Consider the following 13,507-nt stretch of genomic DNA (forward strand, 5'->3'; position numbering starts at 1 on the left):
TGCATCCCAGATCCATGTCTCCTAAAATCAGACCTAGGTTTTTTGATGCATTGCAGCGATCGCTGGCAAGGCATTGCCTTTGCCAGCACGATCAATCCTTGCGGTTCACCGGGAATAGAGCAAGACTGTTTTCACAGTCTCTTGAGAATCGCGCAGAAGGCAGGAAAGCCCTGGGTATTTAAAGGGCTTTCCCCCCTCGCATTGCCCTCTTCTTTTCCTCTCCCACCCGTCCTCCCTTTTTCCTAATGTGTGTTTTTGTGGTTGCCTTTTAGGGGGCAGATAGGAATTTTTGACCTTCATCCTGACTGCTTTTGGATGGGGGGAATGTTTCACCTATCCCACACTGGATGAGGATTGTTGACATTTTGGTGGACAAATTTTTGGTCACACAGGTGGGTAGTGCAAAAATAACAGGTATTTTCGGTGTGTCCCAATTGTAATCTCTGGTAAGCTAACAGCGCATCCCACTTCCCAGCACTGCGGATCATGCGATTACAGTGTCTGTGGTGGGAGGATGCACTGGGCCACTTCTGGACCAACAGTCATCAGTGAAAGATGGATTGAGGTCTGGGGGTGTTTATTAATGGCTGGCCGGGTTCCTGCTGTCTGGAGACTGCTGGAACATAAGGCTGGGGACTTGCCCATTTATTGTTTCACCCATTTCTGCACTACAGCAGGCCTCCTCTTTTTGGCAAAGGATTGCCATTTCATATTTTATGTTATCAATAAAGTGGCCCATATTTAATCCATATCTTTGTCTTGCGTCTTTTTTCTGGAGTTGGGACAGCAAGGGGAACAGAGCCTTCAAGAAAACTGAAAGACAACTGAAAAAGGGAGGGAGAGAGAGAAAGGAGAAGGAAGGAGAAGCTGGTGCAGGAGGGCAGCCATGAGGCTTGAAGAAAGGGGGACATACTTTTAGTCCTTTGCGAAGTTATTGTGTTCTAAGAGGAACACCTGCTAGTAACGTAAGGAGATGGGGCTGTCATGACAGATAATTCATAACGGGATATTTTTTTAATTATTTTCCAGGTGCTTTAGTATCCTGAATGTTCTTTGACCAAAGCCTGCTTCATGTAAATTCTCCATGTTCTTTCCAACCAAGCTGCCTCTGGCATCAACAGATGTAAACTTTGACTATTTACTCTTTTGCCTTTATTTTCTAGAATAAAATTCTTAGTTAGACCTTTGGTCTGGATACTGATTTTCAGACAACCCACAAGTTCCTAAATCTTGTTTCTCTTGCGAAAGCCTTGCCCTGGATGTCTCTGCGCAAGCACAGACTGCCTTTATGTTTTATTGTGACTAGAGGATAGTGGAAGCATTTGAAATAAAGTGGTAGCCGTCCTCCTCTGGGCAGAATTCATGAGCTAGGTCATCTGCCGAGGGTTCCCTTACCTGGCAGTAAAGGGCACTAGTTCTGGGCAGCCCCATGAAAAGAGGCACAGAGGAAGCCGTTCCTCCCACAGAAGTATATAGTTTTATGTAGTTGTATATAATAACTTCTTACAGGGTAATTTTAAATAATAATTTAATAACAGTTGCAATTTTCAATGCATAATAGGTTTTACACCAAATGTCTTTTAAATGGAGCAACCGCCGCCGCCCCTCAAATCTCCCTCTTCCTACGACAACACCACACACCAGCGGTAGTCTGGTAAATAATGCCAGACCGACACCGAAATGCAACCCCAATGTTGCAGACAAGGGATGCAGTATATGGTCTTTACGGGAAAAGTATTTTGTAAACTTTTTGAAGAGATGTAGAAGTCTATCGAAACATCTCTAACCAATTGAATAGTACAATCTTACATGTAGCTTTTTGTGAGTAAGGGTAGGATGAAATGGTCACTTTTATAGGAGTGATTAAATACATTAAATCCAGGTCAGGGTTAGGGTACAGCTTGGGGAAAGATCAGGATCAAGCTGAAGTACATTTTTCTATCTATCATGTGACTGGCAGTGAAAATATGGCACCGGACTGCTCTGCAGGAGGCCTAAAATATTGATGTATTCCATAATGTGATCACACCCTAAGTCCCAATGAACACAAAACAACTTCTGTCTGAAGGAACAACACCATGTGTACTTAGTCTGGGGTGAGGTCTGTGTAAACATTACTGTTTAGTTCACAGTAAAAACAAAACAAAACTAAGCTACGGGTTCAGTCAGAGTGAGTACAGGGTATGTAACATACATCAAAGCAAGGTTAGGAAGAAAAACAGTCCTTTTTGATGAGAAATAACTGTAGTCTGATTACAGAACTTGAAATGCGAACACTGGAAACAAAATGTGGCATTTGCTAAAATATTTTTAGGTTGGGGCAGTCTCCACCAGTATAACTGCAATTTTCTTTGTTTTTGTCAATCTTGTGTTGTTGGGGCAAGTCCCTTACCATGTTTTTGTGTATCTTCCTCAAGAATCGTTCTGCACAAGTCAGATATAGGCTAGGTGGAGGTAATGACCATCTATATAATTCTGAAGCAAGGATGCAAATAAATGCTTCTCCTCACCTTCATTATGTAAATAAGCCCTACAAATCTTCCAGAAATGAGGTGTTATTATCAATCAGACATGAAATGTTTGCTGGCGTACGCGAGGAGGAAATTGCCTGCAGACTATCTGGGAAAGTCTGAAAGCAATTTTCCTGTGTAAGATTTTGAAATGCAGGAAGGGCATAGACTGCCTTATATTTTTATAGCCTTTGCTATAAAGGACAGGAGGTGATGGGTGAAAATAAAAGGCACATGAATGTTGTGCACTCGAATTGTGTTCACATTCACACTAGATGGGTCCCTCCATTTCAGCACACCTGTAAGGGAGCTCCTGCCCACATTAGGTACAGGTGAGTTTTGTTTTTTAATCAGCCTTCTAAAAAAAATCCAACAACATATGGCTGACAAGATTTCTTTAAAAAATAAGACTTTGAAAAACAGAACAGGCAAGAAAGTTGAGCTGACAGGAAATGCTTAGTTCTTCAAAGTCTGTGGATTCCAGCATATTGTGATGTTGATTTAGAGCTGCCACTTTTTTTTCTTACTGATTTTTCATCTGCAGCTACTGTAAGGGAGGTATTTACATAACCCTCCGAAAAGTAGGAATAGCTGTATCTATTGAATTTGGCCACTGCAGTTGGCTGAAAATTTTATTTGATTAATTTTTAAGTAAGAAGAACTGGATGACTAAGGCAGAAGGTTAATCCCTCATTTTAAAAATCTCATACAGCTGAAGTGAAGACTGTACTCATTTAGAACACATAGGTCTACCCAGAAGTAAGTTCCATTAAGCTCAGTTTCCTATTCCTAGGAAAGTGGATATAGACTGCAGCCTTATATTTAAAACTGTTAGATCGGTCAAACAGTCAAACTGTGCAATCTTATGCATGTCTACTCCGTAGCAAGTCCCAATATATCCATCCAGTAGAGTTTACTGCCACATATGTCACATATGTAGGTGAAGAATTCCACTTTTAACTGTCTTCTAATCTCAGCCTTCTTCATTCCACATAAAACAATGAAAATCTTGTTACATAGTTGTATCTGCAGAAGGCAAGTGACTTCACTTGCAGGAGCTTCTTGCTTATAATTAATTAAACCTCACCTAAATTTTCTATGCATGTGCCCCCCCAAAATCAACTCAACTGTTAAAAATTTACCCTCCCAAATGTAAACTTATTTAGATTTTGGGGCTGTCTAACAGTGATTTAAACAGTTAAGATTTTTTTTACTAAACTCTGTCTAAATTTGCAGTTTAGGGTCCCCATCAATTGTCCCTGTATTGGCAAGCCTGAGAAGAGGGTGTTAAGCACTGAGAAGGGTCATATATGTTGGATTTTAGTTATAATGAATAATATATAACATTTACTTTTACAGAGTCTGCACACAACAACTTGAAGCCTATAGATTAAAAAAACAATATTGTATAGAGTAAAAGTACCGTATTTTTCCATGTGTAAGGCACCCCGTGTATAAGACACCCTCCACTTTTCTAACCCAAAATTTCCTTCTAACCCAAAAGTGCTTTGATTTTGCTTTCCCCTTCCACTTTCTTTGCAAAAAGCTGCTTTCCCTTCTACTTTTTGCAAAGAAAGTGAAGGGGGAAAGCACTTTTCTCACAAGAAAGTGGAGGGAGAAAGCGATTCCTTCTTTTCCCCTCCACTTTCTTGGGAGGAAAGTGCTTTTCCCCTCCATTTTCTTTGCAAAAATCTGCTTTCCCCCTCGCAAAAAGTGGAGGGGGAAAGCAGCTTTTTGCAAAGAAAGTGGACGGGGAAAAGCACTTTCTACACAAGAAAGTGGAGGGAGAAAGAAGGAATCACTTTCCCCCTCCACTTTCTTGAGAGGAAAGTACTTTCCCCATCCACTTTCTTTGAAAAAAAGCTGCTTTCCCCCTCCACTTTTTGCAAAGAAAGTGGAGGGGGTGCTTTCCCTGTCCACTTTCTTTGCAAAAAGTGGAGGGGGAAAGCAGGGAACAAAGTGCTTTTATCCCTCCCCCCTTACTACCCTGTATAAAAAAACCCTCATTTTTTCCTCTAATTATTTTAGGGAAAAGTGTCATTTTATACATGGAAAAATACAGTATATGTTCTCCCTTTTGTGTGTTTTGTGCCAGGATTATGATAGTCAAATAATTCCTTATGCTTTTGGTTAAAATATTAAATATATGTATATATTTATGTATATACATGAATATGTATAAATATGTATATATTTATACATATATAAACATATGTAAAATATAATATAAATTATAGTGCTTCGACATTTGGTATTTGTCATACATGCTCTGGGTTTATTGACAGACATATTTTTTCTGGTAAATAAGTAACTATCTCATTGTAACACTATTACATTTGTAAGCTCTATCTGACCCTATTAATCCCTGTCAGTTACATCTTTATTTCTGTTTGAGGTAGGTATTGTTCTCTGAGACTCTATTACATGTTTAGCCTTCTCTGACATCTATTACATATTTGGTTCTAGCCCTATCACATATTGGACCCTGTCTGATGAACTGCTGACACCTGCCTTATATAGTAGCCTGGCTGACATCAGACATATTCTGATTTGTTAGAATCATATGCTATGCAAATACAACATTTTGGTCTATCACAACAAACACATAAACATACAGATATACATATACACATATACTGTATATTCTGTCTTGTATAATTATATATATACCAACATTATGGGAAGATACACTCTCCATATTTTTGCTCAGTCATTGTCTCTGAATTTAGAATTATTGTAATGATAAGACGCAACAATTCTGTACATCTTGCTGTTCTGTGAGGAGTGAAATAGACTGTAATTCAAAGCTAACTTCAGGTCCCACAAAATATTCCTGTATTTACAAATGGTATATGAGACATGCTTATAAAATGTCTCACTATGAGGAAAGACTGAAAGAAGTGGACATGTTTATCCTTTAGAAAAGAAGACTAAAGGAAGAAAATGTAGCATTTTTCAAATGTTAGTCATACAAAGGAGGGTCAGGGTCTGTCCTTGTTTATCTCAGAATTCAGGACATGTAATAATGGGTGCAAGTTACCAAATTTCAGATGAATATCAGGAAAAAACTCTTAATTGTTTGAGCAGTATGGCAATGGAACCAATTATCTCAGGAGGTGGTGAGGGTTCCACCATTTAAGGCATTCAAGAGAAAATTGGACAACCATCTGTCAGATCTGTTTTGATTTGGATTCCTGCACTGAGCAAGCAGCTGAACTCAATGGCTTCATAGGCCCCTTCCAACTCAATTATTCTATGATTCTGTGATTCTAACAATTAGTATCAGACTTTCTGAAATAAAGGGCTAGTTTGCCCAAAATGGTTGTGGTGGCAATGGTTGAAGCAAATAACAGTGAAATCGATGGAATGTCACAGGATATGCTTTGATGTGACTTGAAGCAGTAGAATATTCATTTAAAATGGTCTCATTTCTCAGATGAAGAACCTCCACATGGACCAATTTTTATTCAAGAGCCATTTGATATCACCTACTCAGTGAATTCTGAAGATCCAGAAGTACTTCTGAACTGTACAGCTAAAGGAAATCCTTCACCTTCCTACAGGTAAGGTTTTTTATATCTGTCTCACCACTTTCAAGTGTGTTAAGAAGAGGTCAATAAAATAGTACTTGCCTCTGCAGTTTTTCAAAAAGAGTAGCTGAAATGAAAGATCAACTGGTGATAGAAACACACACTAAACTCTTTCATTTAAATCCCAATGGGCATTTGAGATGTACCTATGATTTTTTTTCATATGAGTATGTACTATCTCCTTGCATATACATATTAAAACTTATATTCTTCCTTTTTCTTCTCTTTTATTTTGTTTTCTGATTGATACATTATTTTAATGACTAAAGTGATACAGCCAAAGTCATTTCTAAATAGCATACTTTAAAAATATAAACATAAGTTTCCTGATTCATATTATATAAAAAGGGAACAAATAAAACATACTTCTAAATATGAGTAAAAGTGTAATTGTGACTCATTATAGAAGTCAGATGCCATGTTTGGTGTGCAGAGCCAGAGGGTGTGAATTTGATTCTCTACTGTGCTTCCTGGAAGAAGAGCCAGCCTGTGCGGCCTTGGGCAAGCTGCACACTCTAAGTGTGCTACCAGTCCTTTTTGATTACTGACTCCTAATGGAACACAGCTGAGGAATAAAGCCGAGGCAGACTCAGGGAGCTCCCAAACAGAGCAAGCAAATAAGGAGAGCTAACAAGAGTTTGACAGGGGAGTTTGGTGGGCAAGGCCAAAGGGGGGCCAAAGGTAAAGGGTATTCACAGACAAACAAAGCAAAGCAAAAAAGCTAACAGACACTATGAGAGGAAGAGACATGTCAGCTGTGGTGACCTGCAAAGTTTGTGCAATGTTTCTCTTTGTGCCTGAGTGTAACATGGCATACACATGAAGCCAGTGCAAACTGGTGGCACTGTTAGAAGAAAAGGTGAGAGAGCTGGAGCTGTGAGTAGCCACACTTAAAGCTATAAGGGAAGATGAATTATAATTGGCAGAACTCTTGAGCAGCAGCAGCAGTCATTGGAAGCACTGGAATGGGAAAAGCAACAAAGGAAGATAGAAGAAGAGAATGTCAAGGAGAGACCAAACATGCTGGAGGAAGCACCATGAAAAAGAGTCACAGTTAGAAGCAAAAAAGGGGAGAAGACTATCTTCACTGGTGGAACTGCAAAACTGCTTTCAGGTTCTTGATGAGGAGTCTGGTAGACAGCAAGTATATGAACTTAGAAGAGTACAAGCTATAGTATATGAGAGGGACTGAAACTCAGCCAAGCAGAGGCACTGTATCCATACATTATGAAAAGAAGATGAGAACAGTAGTTGTAACAGGACATTCCCTACTATGTGGGATGGAAACTGAAGTCTGCTGGAAAGATTCATGGACCAACCAGGTATTCTGTCTCCCTGGAACACAGACTAGGGATGTGACAGAAGGATTGTAATTACTCATAAAATCCACAGATTTGTTTCATTCTTCCAGGGTATAATCCCTTCCTTCTGATCTATGTGGGAACAAATGACATAGCCAAGACATCACATGAGACTAAAAAGCTCTGGGAAGGAAAAGAACTTTGGGGCCCAGATAGCATTCTCATCCATCCTACCAGTACTTGGAAGAGAAATAAGAAAGGGAAAGAGAAATACTTCATGAGAATGACTGGCTACAAAGGTGGTGTCAACATGAGACATTTGTTTTTTGGGATCATGGGCTAGGTTTTCTAGATGATGGGCTGCTAGCAAGAGATGGCTTGCACCTCACAAGGACTGGGAAGAATGTGTTTCATCACAGCATGAAAAACTTCATCAGGAGGACTTTAAACTGAACTGGAAGGGGAAAGGAGATGCAAGCACAGAGGTAAAGATAGATGAAGCCTTACATGCAATAAGAGGAATGGGAGTCAATAATAATATTAGCATTAACATTAATAATCATATTAACATAAATGTCAATATAAAGCAGGCACCACAACACACAATCTCTGGTGTCTATACACAAATGATGGGAGTATGGGAAACAAACAAGAAGAACTGGAAATCTAGTTCATGGGGTAAATATGACTTGATAGGAATAACTGAAACTTGATGGGATGGCTCCCACAATTGGGTGGGCCCCTCATCTTTGGAACACCTTACCCACGAAGATCCTACTGTCGCCCACGCTGAGAATTTTAAAAACAAGCTGGAGACTTGGTTCTTCCGGCAGGCCTTTCCCCTTCCCATTACATAGCTGCCTTTTCCCATCTTGATCCTGTTTTCTTTATTAATTTTTATTGTTCTTAAAAATGAATGTTATTTGAATGCTGTTTTTATCTTTATACTTTGTAAGCCACCGAGAGTAGATTCCTGAATCTAGATGGGTGGGGTAAAAATGGAATAAATAAATTAAATAAAATAAATACTAATTCCCTTCTATTCAGTACTGGTTAGGCCTCATCTTGAGTATTGTGCCCAGTTCTGGACACTGCACTTCAAGAAGGATGTGGAGAAATTGGAACAGGTTCTGAGGAGGGCGAGGATTATCAGTGGGCTAGAAACCAAGCTCTGTGAGGAAGAATGAAAGAATGTCACATGTTTAGCCTTGAGGAAAGAAGACAGAGGAGAGATATGATAGCAGTTTTCAAGTTACAGGAAGCCAGATTTTGGTTGAATATCAGGTAAAACGCCCTAGCTGTTAGAGCAGTATGTCAATGGGAACAATTACCTCAAGAAGTGGTGAGGGCTCCAACACTAGAGGTATTCAAAGGAAATTTAGAAAACCACCTTGCAGATACCCTTTGATTTGTATTCCTGCAATGAGCAGGTGGTTAGATTTGATGTATAGGCCCCTTCCAACTTCATTATTCTATGTTTCTATGAAGAAGGGAATCAGTTATAACTTATGGTGACATCTTTCAGGATTTTTCAGGTAGAGAATACTCAGAAGTGGTTTACCATTCCCTTATATACAACAACTCAATTTCAAAAACCCATAATGCTTAACAACCACACCCAAAAATTACAGCATTGAAGCAAGTACAAAGAATAAGCAAAAGTGAACTATTAAACCCTGTATTATATAGCAAAATGCAGGCTTGAAAACTGAATGGAATGAAAGCAAAACAGAATAAAATAGAAACAAAAGGTGTATATATTTCTATATATTTTGGACTATGAGAACTCAGCAAAAACTATACTTTTTTAAAAAAGGGGGGTCAGTTCAACTTTTATGAGTATAATTCACATCTAACTAATGTTAATGATAAAAACTCTTGGTAGCTTTAGCTGTTTCCACTCAATTGTACATGCTATTGCAAATCTGGTTAACAGATTTTTAGTATGTTTTTCCCAGCCTTCTAGGATTTGATTACAAGGAAGATTTAAAAAGGCATTTGGCCTTCCAAGGGCAAGAGTCGCGTATTTATCCAGGCCGGTGGCAGCAAAGTACCATTAAAAATAAAACTGAACAATCTACAAAGATTAGATATATATAATCACTACACAGTTTCACTCTGCACCACCTACACAAATTTGGCTTTTATTTGGGGTTATAAATACACTTCCCATACCAAAACAAAGATATATTTATATCTCATTCGTAAAATGAGCAGAGGGCCACCAAAAAGAAAGAAAGAAAGAAAGAAAGAAAGAAAGAAAGAAAGAAAGAAAGAAAGAAAGAAAGAAAGAAAGAAAGGTAGATAATGCAAAAATTATCAGCATTAGTGATGGGCATGAAGTTTTTCTGGTTTAAAGAGCCTCTTTTCAATTGAAATCAAGCCTAAACACTACTGAATTCAGGCCTGTTTCTTGCTGTTTCCATCAATCAATTTTTCACTTTGCTCACCCCTGTCCCTGTACATCAGTAAGCTAATGTTGATGGAGAAACAATGGTGCAAAGTTCCTAGTGAACAAAATTTCTTTAAATGCCCCCAATCTCCAGAAAAATTATTTCATCAGTTCCCTGCTGCTTTGGATGCTGATCTTTCTGAGTGCATTGAAACAAGGTGGGCATGCAGAAAAATAATGTTGTGACCATACTATTCTGACATACGGTAATCAAGATAAGAGGCACTAGGAAAAGGCTTAGGGCTTCATTAAGGAAGAGATTTTTTCATAATTGGAAGACCATATAGGAGCCAATGGGGCAGATTCTAGGTCCTTTCTTCCTTACAAGGCAGCATTTCCCAACCAGGGGGTTGTGACCCGCAAGGAGGTCACAAAATGGTTGTTGTGGGTTTTTCGGGCTCTTTGGCCGTGTTCTGAAGGTTGTTCTTCCTAACGTTTTGCCAGTCTCTGTGACCAGCATCTTCTGAGGACAGCACTCTGTGCTCTCTGTGCTTCACAAGGAGCACAGCCGGCCACAGAGACTGGCAAAACGTTAGGAAGAATAACCTTCAGAACACGGCCAAAGAGCCCGAAAAACCCACAACAACCATTAGATCCCGGCCTTGGAAGCCTTCGCGAATACACAGGTCACAAAACGTTTTCTGAAGAGAGGCTGTGAGTCATCTTATACAGTGGGGTCTTGACTTGAGAACTTAATCCGTATTGGAAGGCGGTTCTCAAGTCAAAAAGTCTGTAAGTCAAGTCTCCATTGACCTACAGTGCATTGAAACCCGATTAATCCCGTAACAGGCCGTTTTTGTTCCATTTTGGTTTTTTTCTGGTCTGTAAGTCAAATCTCAGTCTGCAAGTCAAACCTAAATTTTGCGGCCAGAGAAGCCTGTAACTCAAAAAGTCTGTAAGTCAAGCCGTCTGTAAATCAAGGGTCCACTGTATTTGTTGTAGACCCTGTTAAATAGTTTCTTCCTTGACCTTTCTGAGTAGGATATACGTATATGTATGTATGAGAAACAGGCCCTTTGGGGGAGAAAGAACCAATAGTTTCTCGGATGACTTTACCTCATTAGAAATGCCTTTCTATGTGAACATGGTGGGATGTCACAGGTTACTCGGCTATAATAAAAGGGCATCATGACTCAAAAAAAGGTTGGGAGCTACTGTTGTAAGGGCATTTATTGAGATATACTCAATTCTTTTAGCAGAATTCCAAATCCGGAAAATCCAAACTATTGCCAAGCTTCTCCATTGCCAAGTTGAAGAAATGAATTGAGCTGAAGGCAGTTCATTTATCCATAAAAAGAGCAAGCTTTTCCAGAGGGCACTGTATAAACCATGATTGATTATTCATTGCCAAGCACCTGCTCAGTTCAGCAAGTTGAACACCTCTCATCAGGATGATTTAAACAATTTTAGCTTCATCCTATGAAATGCTGTACGGAGAGAATTGGCTGTGATGAAGATCTTCGTATACTAATACTGGGACAAGAAGTCAATTTGATCCCCTGCTTTAGCTCTTGGACCTGATTCTAGCATGCCACTTCTTCTAACTGCAGTATTGGTGTTCACAGCATTGTTGGGCTATTCAACTAGAAATCAGTTAAATGTTTAGATTACACTCAATATCAGCCAGCAGCACTGAACATGCCAGATTCAGAATCTGTCATTTGGCCAAGCAACCTTGTGTGCTGCTTGAAGAAGGAAAGAACAAAAGAATTTCACAGGAGAGTAGACACTATTTTTTTTTGGGAGGGGGGAAGCCCTTTTAAAACAAAATCTAAAATGTAGATCTTAAACCAACCATTAGTCAAAGGCTGTGAAAATCTAATTGCAAACAGAATTGCAGGAGTCTGTGCTAAAGAAGGAACACATCACGTGGGCTATCAAGATAAGTCATTTGCAGAAGAAATGGAGGGAGAAGAGCTGTGATAAAAGCATGAACATTTTTTTGCAGATTAAGAAATGCTCACATTAACATGGAGGGATATAGGGAACAAAGGTATTCTCAGATCAAATCCATCTATGGATGCCCTACAGTTGATCTAATGATCCACAGTTATTGACCTGCAATCGCATCCTGATTGATCTCACACAGCCATGTCACTTGCCAAGCTCTGGGTAACTGCTGCCAATAATGCCCCTAGTGGGCTGAATCTATAATGGTCAAATGGTCCAAATAGGATGGGACTTCCTTTGTCCCATCCTTGGTCCTGCTACAGGAACAGAGCATTTCTGCTTCACATCCTTTCCTCTCTCCCCCCTCTCACCTACCATATGCAAAGATATAGTGCTAGGTGGAGATACGATGTGCTGAAGTTCTTTATGGAAATGGAGAAGGAAAGCTATCCCCTCCAAAGAATTCTGTAAATTCAGATGAAATCCCTGCATCTGGGGTGAATCCCATCCCAATCCCAGTTAAATTCCTTCCAATGTCCTGCTTGACATATTGGTGCCAGGACTGTATGATTCTGTGCTAGGAGGGGGGAAAATATCATTATCAGTATAACTCAGTTACATTCATTGGGATGAATGCATCCATGCCAAGGCAGGTTTAACATATTTCCTTTCCACTGACCATTTGCATTGGCCACAATCCTACTTTTGATTTATGTTTGCATAAGGGAAGTCACAATCCTCTTGATGGCAAGTTGCTGCTGGTTAACAAGGTGTTGGTTGTGATCCTGGGTGCATGCCTAATTGTATGATTGGACATATAGCCAGGAATGCAGCAATCACCTTGCTAAAGAGCAACAACTTGCCATCAAGAATTGAGTAATTTCCCTTATGCAAGCATAAATTAGCAATAGACATTATGATTCTCATTTCAATCCCATTAAAAACTTCAGCACACTTTGTATTACACAGAGTTGCTTTCACTGCACCCACACTAAACACCCCATTGCTCATTTCTAGCTTAAGTTCTTAGTAAAAGATGAATGAATTCACCATACTCAATATAAGAAAAAGTTTAAATGTGCAGTTTTAAAGTTCCTAAAATGATTAAACTATACTGAATTTAAATTCTTGTATATGGAATGATTCAAAATCATTACCAAATTATTGCTTGTTTCCAGTCTTAAATAATTCACAGAGTATGCATGATTAAATCCTCACCTGGCAATCATATGCACCCATTAATAGCTTTCTTCCATTGATTTAAACATATTAATTAACAGAAGACCCTAACCAGGAACTGATTCCCTGATCTATATGCACAGTTTAATAATAATAACACTGTGTGATTAGAATGATTATGGGGACACTGTGAAAAATTCATTTTCTGTGAATAAGCCAACAACTTTGTATCTGTGTTGAGAAACAATTATACAGCTTAATTGGGAGCCATGTAATGATGACAGCAGTTATTTTGGTGATTGATTCTGAAATTAAAGCAAGCTGGCAAATTAAGCTCTAGTATATCCAAAGCTTGAAAACTGAGTGGGTGTGTTGGGTCCAGAGGGCACACTGAACATAGATGGGTGAGTGGCAGGAAGGTAAATGGACTGAAATCCAGAAGAAGAAATAGGATACCGAGAAAGATCTGACAGCAATCTTTGCTTAGAGAAATTGGATTGAGCACATGGGAATCAAAACAGAGTCAAAATTAGCAGCAACTGCAGCCAGTAGGCAAGATGTGCTGCAGGTACTTTATATCTGCTT

At 39.2% G+C, this 13,507-nt stretch overlaps 1 protein-coding gene across 7 annotated transcripts in view; it reads left to right on the plus strand.

The window, feature by feature from the left end:
• The window catches only part of CNTN6 (contactin 6), a 300,659-nt gene that overhangs the window by 122,130 nt on the left and 165,022 nt on the right, over positions 1-13,507 (plus strand). For all 7 annotated transcript variants that reach the window (XR_013541601.1, XR_012083493.2, XR_013541603.1 and 4 more), the window contains exon 3: positions 5,947-6,073. Coding sequence is in view for 1 of the 7 variants with exons in the window: in XM_020791024.3 (XP_020646683.3) it covers positions 5,947-6,073 (127 nt within the window). In the remaining 6 variants the exon portion in view is untranslated. The remainder of the gene's footprint in view (positions 1-5,946; positions 6,074-13,507) is intronic.

This window comes from Pogona vitticeps, chromosome 2, assembly GCF_051106095.1.
Source record: "Pogona vitticeps strain Pit_001003342236 chromosome 2, PviZW2.1, whole genome shotgun sequence".
Classification (NCBI taxonomy): Eukaryota; Metazoa; Chordata; class Lepidosauria; order Squamata; family Agamidae; genus Pogona; species Pogona vitticeps.